Source organism: Gobio gobio (assembly GCF_949357685.1).
Source record: "Gobio gobio genome assembly, chromosome: 24".
Classification (NCBI taxonomy): Eukaryota; Metazoa; Chordata; class Actinopteri; order Cypriniformes; family Gobionidae; genus Gobio; species Gobio gobio.
Genome location: NC_137120.1, coordinates 40,022,981 through 40,035,217, shown reverse-complemented (window position 1 = coordinate 40,035,217; position 12,237 = coordinate 40,022,981). Strand labels below are relative to the sequence as shown.

Here is a 12,237-nt window from a genome sequence, read left to right as displayed (position 1 = left end):
TGAACTATCCCTTTAATGTTAATACAACAACAAAAGACAAAGAGAAAATCACTCACTGCTCTTGACTGAAGAACTAATACAGTAGCTTTAATAAGAATCAATGTATTTGATTCTCAAAATAATCTGCCAACGGGGTAAGCAAAATAATCGTTTTCTGTTTCAATTAAGATCATTTTGAGTTATTTTCCCCCAAAACAAGACAAAAACTTTTGCTTGTCTAGTAAATGCTTCTTAATGTAAGATTTTTTAGATATTTAGACTGAAAACAAGACAAAAATACTAAGTAAGAAAAGCATTTTTTGCAGTGTACTGAAACCTGACTTTTTTTGAAAACTCCGGCCAGGTTGAAGATTTTTAGAAACTCCAGTTGCAGTGTTGTGTAGATGGTGAAACCGGAGATTTCGGCTAGTGAAGTCGAGGTGTGCGGCGTTCTCTCTTTTGTTTGACGTCAGATTGTACGCCGTTATCTCTTTTGTTTACACGAGTCGAGTCTATGCAATGGCGGACGTAGCTTTTAATAACTCTGCTAACAGCGCTTATCACATGTATCTCATTGTATTACAGAACAGAAGCACCAGAATGCAATAATACAAAATACTAAGTGTGTTAAGCGATTACAGTCCACTTATATATACAGTATATACAGTTACCATTTGTAGTAATTTCTCACGCTATAACTCAGATACATTTTCACTCGTTTCTTACTCGATACTACGGTGCGGGCTCAGTGGCTAATCAAGATCCGTAAATCACGTGTGTGTGTGTGTGTGTGTGGGACATTCGTTTTTACACCAGGTTGGTTTATAAGGCTTTTGAAATAGCATAACACCAACATGTTAATCAATGTGTGTGTGCGAGTTGTGAAAAATGTTTAATTTTGAGCACCATCATTCATATCTCCCGTCTCTTCATATCTTGTAATCGGAAGCGCACACTTGGAAATAGAAAAACGGCAATTACATGACAAAAATTGTAGTTAGTAATCCATTACATTACATATTTAAGGTAATGTAATCTGACTACTTTTGGATTACTTTTGTCCTAACTTGTTTGAGACAAGTTTAATGAAAAGCTATTAAGTAATGAAATCATAAAAATTCAAATAAAAACGATATATATCATCGTTATATTATATCTTTTTTAAAATTCGATATTACAATGTATTAGATGCTTATTTCTGTGTTCTTGAAATCTTTATTTTTTACATTTTACAATGTAAATGTAAGTGTTCTTGTCGACACGCACATCGGATGCAACACTTTTAGTTCATATCATGAAATACAATGTCTGATTAATTGCGTTTATTACACCTTTGCGTGAAACATCAATACATTTAAAACTATTTAAGAAAAACATTTACTGGCAAACCACAGTAAAAAAATAGCTTGATACAAAATTTGTACAATAAAACATTCATGCCAAGCAGCGACCAACTGATTGTCTTGCTAAAAGCGTAATCAAATACATGGCAAAGCAGAACTCTGAACATTGGGTTGCGTTCATGAAGACGAGCAGAACAAAAATGGGTTTAAATTTATCGGCAAAACCAACTTGCTAACAATTTTACAAACCTAAAACGTAAGCAGTGGAAATGATTTGCAAAAGCATTCTTGCATAATTCTGCTTGAGTTTCATGAATGAAACGCATCATTTGATCGCAAAAAAAACACACTTCATTTACCAAACTTAATGACGTAAACAATCTTGCGATGATGTTAATTTCCAGCAAATGTCAAGTATTTCTCGCTAACTGGGCTTTGAAGGTAAGGCCTAGAAATGAGTGAAACCAGTTGATCCAAACCAAACCGTATTTTCATGCATTATACAACACGTATAGCCTCTGTGTTCGACTGGCTTGCGATCATTTTTTGAGTAAACATGAAATCAAAATGGACGCCACTTACTTTCTTAATACACTTTGTTAGCAAACTCTCATTCAGGTCTGGCTCCATTTTGGTCTGTACAGCTAATTTTGACAATCCAATCAATTCCCAAAGGATAAAATCCAGGTAAGCATTGAAGCAAAATGAAACCCAGTTACTTTCTTAATACACATTCTGGGTCTTACAATGAATCGATGTGTCATTCTAAAGAAATCCAATCAATTCCCGAAGGATGAAATAAAGCAAATACATCACATTACGAAAGTAAAATGGGTTGCAAATGGCAATTCATTGTGATAATTTTGAAGTAAGCATTAAATCATAATGGATGCCATTTACTTTCTTAATACACATTCTGGGTCATAATATTAATCAATGCATGTTGTATCAAAGAAATGCAATTTTGACAATCTAATAAATTCCTGAAGGATAAAATATAGTTTTTTTTAGTTGAATATATTGTTTCAATAGTAAACGCATCACATTACGGAAGTAAAATGGGTTGCAAATGGCAATGCATTGAGATTTTTGAAGTAAGCATTAAATCAAAATGAACGCCATTTACTTTCTTAATACACTTTCTTAGTAAACTCTCATTCAGGTCTGGCTCCATTTTGGTCTGTACAGCAAATTTTGAAAATCCAATCAATTCCCAAAGGATAAAATCCAGTTTTTTTTTTGTTGAATATCCTGTTTCGATAATAAATACGTCACATTATGGAAGTAAAATGGGTTGCAAATGGCAATGCATTGAGATTTTTGAAATAAATCATTAAATCAAAATGGACGCCATTTACTTTCTTAATACACATTATGTGTCTTTGTGTAAATCAATGCTTCTTGTTCCAAAGATATATTTTTTCCCCCAAAAAACGACCTTTTCTTTCTAGGGCGACTTCATTTTTTGTATGTACGACCAATTTTGACAATCTAATCAATTCCCGAAGGATAATTTTTTGTTGTTGTTGTTGAATATCTTGTTTCAATAGTAAACGCATCACATTACGGAAGTAAAATGGGTTGCAAATGGCAATGCATTGAGATTTTTGAAGTAAGCATTCAATCAAAATGGACGCCATTTACTTTCTTAATACACTTTCTTAGCAAACTCTCATTCAGGTCGGACTCCATTTTTGGTATGAATGACCAATTTTGACAATCCAATCAATTCCCAAAGGATAAAATCCAGGTAAGCAGAAGTAAGCATTGAATCAAAATGGAACCCAATTACCCAAATACACATTCTGGGTCTTACAATGAATAAAATGCATCATTCCAAAGAAATCCAATAAATTCCTGAAGGATCCAGGTTTCTTTTTTTGAATATCCTGTTTCAATATTAAACACATTCTGGGTCTTAATATGAATCTTTTGACAATCCAATCAATTTCCAAAGAATAAAATCCAGGGTTTTTTTGTTGAATATCTTGTTTCAACTGCAAATACATCACATTACGGAAGTAAAATGGGTTGCAAATGGCAATGCATTGAGATTTTTGAAGTAAGCATTAAATCAAAATGGACGCCATTTACTTTCTTAATACACTTTCTTAGTAAACTCTCATTCAGGTCTGGCTCCATTTTGGTCTGTACAGCAAATTTTGAAAATCCAATCAATTCCCAAAGGATAAAATCCAGTTTTTTTTTGTTGAATATCCTGTTTCGATAATAAATACGTCACATTATGGAAGTAAAATGGGTTGCGAGATTTTTGAAATAAATCATTAAATCAAAATGGACGCCATTTACTTTCTTAATACACATTATGTGTCTTAGTATAAATCAATGCTTGTTGTTCCAAAGATATATTTTTCCCCCCAAAAAAACGACCTTTTCTTTCTAGGGCGACTCCATTTTTGGTATACGGCCAATTTTGACAATCTAATCAATTCCCGAAGGATAATTTTTTGTTGTTGTTGTTGAATATCTTGTTTCAATAGTAAACGCATCACATTACGGAAGTAAAATGGGTTGCAAATGGCAATGCATTGAGATTTTTGAAGTAAGCATTAAATCAAAATGGACGCCATTTACTTTCCTAATACACTTTCTTAGCAAACTCTCAGGTCGGACTCCATTTTTGGTATGAACAACCAATTTTGACAATCCAATCAATTCCTGAAGGATAAAATCCAGGTTTTTAGTTGAATATCTTGTTTCAATAGTAAACGCATCACATTACGGAAGTTAAATGGGTTGCAAATGGCAATGCATTGAGATTTTTAAAGTAAGCATTAAATCAAAATGGACGCCATTTACTTTCTTAATACACTTTCTTAGCAAACTCTCATTCAGGTCGGACTCCATTTAGGTCTGCACAACCAATTTTGACAATCCAATCAATTCCCAAAGGATAAAATCCAGGTTTTTTTTTGTGTTGTTGTTGTTGAATATCCTGTTTCAATAGTAAATACGTCACATTACGGAAGTAAAATGGGTTGCAAATGGCAATGCATTGAGATTTTTGAAGTGAAATGGACGCTATTTACTTTTTTTAATGCACGTTCTGGGTTTTACTATGAATCAATCAATTCATGTAATTTCAAAGAAATACCCCAACCCCCCCCCAAACTAGCTCTTCTTTCTCTGGCGACTTTCCTTTTACGCTGGCCACAGTAAAATGGGTTGCAAAAGGCAATTCACGTTAAATGAAGCCTTTTAAAGTACTTCCTCTTCCTCCTGATCCAAACTGTGGTACGTCACAGATAAAGAATCCTTCCGCGAGATGCATTTGGTGATTCCCGTAGGGACGGCGTCATCGTCCCTCTTTATGACTTTATCCTCAGAATCCACATGGGCCGTGATTTGCACACTCTCTTCGAAACAAATGCTGAGGGCTTCCTGTCGTACGGTGGTTTTAGCGCTTTCTTTGAACGTGATGTCGTCGATGTGTTTGGCCTCCTCGTCGATTTCTTCCGGGATGGAAGGCGGAAGGCTCTCGATGTCCGAGTTGCTGAAGACGTACCCGGGCAGGATGGCGTGTGTGTGTGAGGGCTGTGTGAGCGAGCTGACATTGGTCTGAGCGGAGCAACGGTACACCCTGCTGGTGAGGAGGGCAGAACTGCGGCTCACAGAGGTCAGCTGGGACTGGACACTGGCACCACTGCTGTTCAGGACCGGCCCGTAGCGGTAGTTCGCCAAAACTACAGGACCCTTCCAGTCGAACGCAAGAGTCCAACGGAGCCAGGTCTTACGGATTTCAGTCTGGACCTAGGGTAGAACAGAGGATCATGAGCAGTTGTGGAGTCTTTAAAGGGTTAGTTCACCCATTAATTCATTAATTCCTCACCCTCATGTGGTTGGACACCCGTCAGACCTCCGTTCATCTTCAGACACAAATGAAGATATTTTAGTGTAAATCTGATGCTCTGAAAGGCCTCCATTGGCTCAACTTTACACTCTCAAGACCCTTAAAAGACACTAAAGACGTCGTTACAAAGTCCATCTCACTACAGTGGCTCTACAATAACTTTATGAATTTACGGCGAGAATAGTTTTTGTGCGCAAAAAAATCCTAAATAACGACTTATATAGTGTTGACCGATTTCAAAACGCGGCATCATGAAGCTTCGAAACGTTATGAATCAGTGAGTCGAAACATGATTCGGATCGCGTGTCAAACCGCCAAACTGCTGAAATTTGGCGATCCAAATCGCTGAATCGACTCACTGATTCATAACGCTCCGAACCGCTGAATCGACTCACTAATTCATAACGCTCCAAACCGCTGAATCGACTCACTGATTCATAACGCTCCAAAACGCTGAATCGACTCACTGATTCATAACGCTCCGAACCGCTGAATCAACTCACTGATTCATAACGCTCCAAACCGCTGAATCGACTCACTGATTCATAACGCTCCAAACCGCTGAATCGACTCACTGATTCATAACGCTCCGAACCGCTGAATCGACTCACTGATTCATAACGCTCCGAACCGCTGAATCGACTCACTGATTCATAACGCTCCAAACCGCTGAATCGACTCACTGATTCATAACGCTTTAAAAACCGCTGAATCGACTCAATGATTCATAATGCTCCAAACCGCTGAATCGACTCACTGATTCATAACGCTCCAAACCGCTGAATCGACTCACTGATTCATAACGCTCCGAACCGCTGAATCGACTCACTGATTCATAATGCTCCAAACCGCTGAATCGACTCACTGATTCATAACGCTCCAAACCGCTGAATCGACTCACTGATTCATAACTAGGGTTGGGTATCGTTTGGGTTTTTTTCGATTCCGGTGCCAAACCGATACTTTTAAAACGGTTCCGGTGCCTAAACGATGCCTGAACCGATACTTTTTTTTTTTTTAAAGGCCACCAAACGAGGTGGATGACATTAAATGGCTTTTTATTTATTTATTTATTTATTATTTAAATTGAACCATTTATTAAAAGTTTAATGTATACTTAAATGTATGAATATAAATAAATACAAAACACAATTTACTTATTTACAAATTATAATTGACATATTCACAGTAAAACCTAAGCCACCCAACTACAACAAGCCTAATATAACTCTAAACAGTTACAGTAATAACAGCAGTCGTCTGTATTCTTGCTCTGCTACTAACCAGCTTCGAGCTTCAGCTCTTTTTTGAAATATGATCATATTCTCTGGCTAAATATTTTAGAACGCATCGCCTTAATGTTTCCATGGCGACGCGTCATTTTTCTCACATGACACACAGCAGCCGCAATAGCGCTGACAGCTCAGCTGTATCGGGTTTATTTCGTTTTTTCTTTTTATTCAAAATATTCACAAACTTCTTAACTGTGTCACGAACTATCTGATGTTCAAATGTGTGAGTGAATGTGTGTTAGTTGATCTATAAAGCGCAATGGGCGGCGCCATGTTAGTTTGCGCCTCAGAATCGGATCTGTCGGATTTACAACACTTGAGTTCATTCACGTCTCACGAAATACATGAAAGTAAGTGACCAGTGAACTGGAAGAAGAACAGAGTAAACTATATAGTTACTATATAATGTGCATGTATCTGATGTGAATAAAACACGTAACGTTAGTCAAATTATAACCGTCTGAAAGGATTGTCATTGCCGCTTTCATAGACATCTGTGTGTGTTTTTTGCTAGTACTTATGAACATTTTATGTCTGAAACCTGAAATAAACATGATGTGGTTGAAAACACTGAATAGTTGTCATGAGATGTGGTTGAAAACACTGAATAGTTGTCATGAGTTGTGATGTGACGAGCGCTGAGCGTCTGTCTCTGGCTCAGCCAAAGCGCGAAAGCACGTTTGAATTTTGGCACCGAAATGAGGAACCGAAATCTGCGTTCTGATTCGGTCCGGTACATACCGGTTATATAAGCACCGGTGCCATATTGGAACCGGATTTCGGTACCCAACCCTATTCATAACGCTCCAAACCGCTGAAACGACTCACTGATTCATAACGCTTCGAAAGCTTCATGATGCCGTGTTTTGAAATCGTCATCACTATATAAGTCGTTATTTAGGTTTTTTTTGCGCACAAAAACTATTCTTGTCGCTTTATAAAGTTATTGTAGAACCACTGTAGTGAGATGGACTTTGTAACGACGTCTTTAGTGTCTTTTAAGGGTCTTGAGAGTGTAAAGTTGAGCCAATGGAGGCCTTTCTGAGCCATCAGATTTACACTAAAATATCTTCATTTGTGTCTGAAGATGAACGGAGGTCTGACGGGTGTCCAACCACATGAGGGTGAGGAGAAACTGCCGCTTGGTGTGGACAGACAAGTTGCTTGACGCTAGAATCTTATCGCATCACATCTAGTTAGCAAACGGTGTGAAAACGACAACATGGCGGATGTAGTATGTCCGGATTACATTTATACTACACTCATTCATACTATATCGAATGTATATATATTGAATGTACTTTTTTAACATCACGAAATTTGTTCAAATTCAAAAGTAGTTCCTACTAGGGATGCAACAATACAGTTAGTCCACAGTTCAATATATACCTCGGTTTTTACCCACGGTTTTCGGTTCGGTTCGGTTCTGATGGCTTGTCACATACATTTTTTGTTATTCTATTCTTAGGCGACAGGAACAGCAAGAGGTTAAAGAGAAAAAAGACAATTTTTTTATTGCAATACTCTTTCTTTATTTTACTTAAAAGAATTGAAAAACCTTACTTAAACTTAAAACTTTACTTAAAAAAACCCTTGTACACATTCCTGTATTGGATAATATAAAATAAATATATATAAAGATTTACACTGGCAGCTCAGAGCTGTACAGCAGCATTTAAGTATGAAATTGAATGAATAAATGTAAAAATAAAACATTACATAGACTTCACTATAAAATATACACTGATTCTTATTAAAGCTACTGTATTAGTTCTTCAGTCAAGAGCAGTGAGTGATTTTCTCTTTGTCTTTTGTTGTTGTATTAACATTAAAGGGATATTTCACTCAAAACTGAAAATTATGTCATCGAGAAATGAATACAGGTTTGAAACATTGATAGTGAAATATTAGAGTGAGTAAATAATGACATAATTTTAGAGGTGAACTGTCCCTTTAAGGACCGCGTGTTCACTGGCTGCGCTGCTGTCTACACATCTAATATACAGTCACGATTGCGATTTTACTTTCACTTTAGACATAACCGACTGTGTTTATGTTAACCTTGTGTGTATTTGACAGTATTAGCGCAGTAAGACGACTACTTAGTCCAGTAATCACGTGTTTGACAGGCGTTTAGTGCGCGCGCTCTGAAAAGCGCATGTTAAACCGCGCACGCGAATGAAACGGCAAGGCTTTAAAACGCATGCAAATAATGAACTTTGGTGATTGTGAATAACTATAGTGTCCTGTGAGTATAACTCTACCACTAACCTGTGATGTGAATGTATGTCGCGTTGTTCAGTATTGGGATGGAGGCAAATTATAGAATTTGTAGAAAAATAATTAATTAAATGCGAAACCGAAAAAAACGCAATTCACAAGCGCGTATTGAACCGTGAATGCCGTACCGAACGGTTCAATATTATATTGAGAATTGTGGCATCCCTAGTTCCTACTCACATAGTACGCGATTTCAGACACAACCGTTGTCTTTGAGTGAAAGGTTGACAGGATCAGTGTGAAAATTTACTTTGCTAAAGTGTCAGAATTTTAAATATAAATGTTGTATCACCCACACTTACCTCTCCATTGCAGAAGCAGTAGATAATGGAGACAAAAAATCCCTGAAAGAGACCAGCAAACACCGGTGAGAAAATAATATCAGGAGTGAGAGAATGTTTCTTGCCAAACTTGTGCATTATTATTATTATTTTTTTTTTTTAAAGCTGCACTATGTAAAACATTTTTCAGTAAAATATCCAAACATCACTAGGCCAGTGTTATATATTTTGTTCAGTTGAATACTTACAATATCCCAAATGTTTTCCGACTATTTGTAATCGTGAGATGCTATTTTACCCGAGGAATCGAGACGTGAGAGGGCGTGGCCTGTCGATGACATCATATCCGCGTTCCCCTCAGTTCGCGGTTTTATACTTTAACTGGTTTCGCTATTTCGTTTATCAATAAATATATTTATTATACATATTGTTCATTTATTCATGTATAAAAACCATTCTTATTTATTTTATATAAATAAGAATAAGTATAAATATTCAGTTTTTTGGGGGCTTTTGTTTCACAGGAAAGACAGAAAAGCAAAGAAAAAATGCTTTTAATTTACTCAGCACCAACTTTTATTTTTAATTTAATTTATTGTAACTTTTATTTCTCAGAATAAAGTGGGAAAAACAAAGAAAAAAGCTTCCACACCAACTTCTCTTTTCTTTTAAATTATATTAACTTTATTTTCACAGGAAAGACAGAAAAGCTTCTAATGGACCGCAGCACCAATTTTTTATCTATTTTATTTTAATTTGTAATTTCCACTCAAGACAGAAAGAAGGAAAGCTTTCGCTGTATCTCAGTAAAAACTTTTAATGTATTCTATTTTAATTACATGTATTTATAGACAGACAAACGAAAAGAAAGAAAGCTTCTGATGCATCCCAGCACCAACTTTTAATTGAATTAATCTTAATGTAATTTAAATGATTTTCATGTAATCTTTATTTCACAGCACAGAGCTTCTGATGCACCTCAGCGGCAACTTATTAATTTTAGTTTAATTTATTTTATCTATTCAATTATTTTGTAAATTGTCTTTTATCTCCCGTCAATTATTCCATGTGTTGTTTCAGTTCACACTGTCCACAGATAAGCCGCAAAATGCTTCTGAAATATGAAAGTGCAGTTATTTATCACGCCAACAGAGCAAATTAATCCGAAATGGAAACTGACACATTATTATATTCCCCGTTATCTAACGCCACATTAGTGAGTGTTTATTGAGAGTGGAAATAGACGCACCTGGAACGAGTTGAAGAAGAGTTCACAGTACATGCGCAGCTCCCATCCAAGACCTGTGAATGTGTGCGGCATTCCCACAAACACAATGTAGTGGACACCGAAGACCAGAACCAGAACCAGTGTGGACTTAGCCAGCTTCCTGGACACAAACAGACACATTTTCCCATCATTATTCAATCCTAAACCACCTTACAAAATGATAAAGTGATGGTGTTAGATGTAAAGAGTACCTGAAAACCACACTTGAGTAAAAGTACAGATACCTTACAGCAAAAATGACTCCATTACAAGTTATAAGTCACCAGTTCCAATACGACTATATCTGATTTTAGTTACCCGTACCGAATGAAGGCTCAAAGAAGCACTAGTCCTCTCCATCTGAGAGACACACCAGTGAAAAACAAGAAACAGCTGATTTGTGAGAGAGCAATCACATTTTCTAAAATCTAAATAAAACTGAACACCTCAATATTGCAATAAATCAAGGTTGACACAACAGGCTCTTAAACGTCTACAAACACTCAAGTCTCAGATAATCTCAAGTGCTCAAAAAAGCCATAAGTAAAGCAATATCCTTAAAAAAAAATGTATCTCCAGTATAACGGGTAAATAAAGTAAAGTTAAGTAAAACAAGCAGCAATAAGCCGGGGCCAAGCGCAAATAAGAAGACAAGACATGCCAAAATGGCTGGGAGGGTTAGACCAACTGCAGCAATTAAACACATTTAAAGATGATTTTAGGCAAAAAGGCTGAAAAATGCATTGTAGTCTATGGGAATTTTATGTTGTGTTCTATTATAGTGTCTTCGGAGTGAGCCCATACATGTGTGTGTCAATTTTGGTGAAAATATCTAATTTTGTTTTGGAGTTATAGACATTTATATGAAAAAACACGTAAAAAATGACTGACACCTGACTTTGATTGGATTTTACTCCCCCTTACTATCAATATTTTGACATTTGGGCATATACTTATCGCTATAAACCTATGTTTTCGAACTTCTGACGCTGGTTTCGTCTCGATCGGACTAGCGGTTTTGAAGATATCAGCTAACGTTTTATAAGCGCTAAATTACAACGCTGCACAAACCATACGCCGAAACCTGGCAAGTCTGGTATCGTTGGACTCGGCAAGAATTCAGGACGAAAAAAGTTACTCCCATGAAAATAAGTTAACCACACCCAAAGTTATAAGCGTTTGGAAAAAAAATCTCCACTAGTTGGTGCTGTTTCAGAACTTCTTAGGCTCCTTCAGGGCATTGTGCTGATGACCTAAACCGAGATTTGTAACAATCCGTTAATGTGTTCATAAAAAACAGCATTTTAGCACATAATTCAAAATGGCCGACAGCCAAAATGGCTGATATGGTAAAATTTGATATCAGTCGACTCGGCATGACACCCCAAATCTAAGGAGACCACTTGTATGATTTTTGGACAAACGGTTCATAAGTTATAACCAAAAATAGCAATTTTTTGCATCTCCGGACCAGTAGATGGCGCTGCGCCGAAACGCTGCATGTTGCCTCAGATCATGCTTGTGATCACATGTACCAAGTTTGGTTTGAATACGATAAAGCGTTGCAGAGATATAGCCTTAAGTGTATTTTCGCAACCGCTACGTAAAATTTGTTCGAGCGTTAATCGAAAACGATTTGACGAATCAACTTGAATTCAATAACTTTTTGTCAACACTGGCTGAAGATGATCTGGTTACATTTTCTTGCAAATCGGACAAACCGTCTAGGTTCGCAAAAGTAGGTTTTTCGTAAAATTAAAAATGGCGGGATTTTCATGTCGACATGAGCTCAGGAATCAGTGGGAATTTCTAGCCCTTGCGGTTCAAAAGTTATTAGCATAAACATGAGTCAAACTTTGGACAGTTGGTGGCGCTAGAGGGATTGAGTTAGAGACTCCAAATTTGCTGTGATGACAGACAAGAC

At 36.7% G+C, this 12,237-nt stretch overlaps 1 protein-coding gene across 2 annotated transcripts in view; it reads right to left on the bottom strand.

The window, feature by feature from the left end:
• Window positions 1–3,533: 3,533 nt before the first annotated feature.
• pth2rb (parathyroid hormone 2 receptor b) overlaps window positions 3,534–12,237 on the bottom strand; it is a 93,814-nt gene continuing 85,110 nt past the window's right edge. The window contains exons 11-14 of one of the 2 annotated variants that reach the window (XR_013815899.1): window positions 10,296–10,434; window positions 9,068–9,109; window positions 4,143–5,093; window positions 3,534–3,921 (exon numbers count right to left, since the gene is read on the bottom strand). Coding sequence is in view for 1 of the 2 variants with exons in the window: in XM_079808221.1 (XP_079664347.1) it covers window positions 4,542–5,093; window positions 9,068–9,109; window positions 10,296–10,434 (733 nt within the window). In the remaining variant the exon portion in view is untranslated. Of the gene's footprint in view, window positions 3,922–4,029; window positions 5,094–9,067; window positions 9,110–10,295; window positions 10,435–12,237 lie in introns of those variants that run through there. The other variant, XM_079808221.1, reaches the window with a different exon arrangement.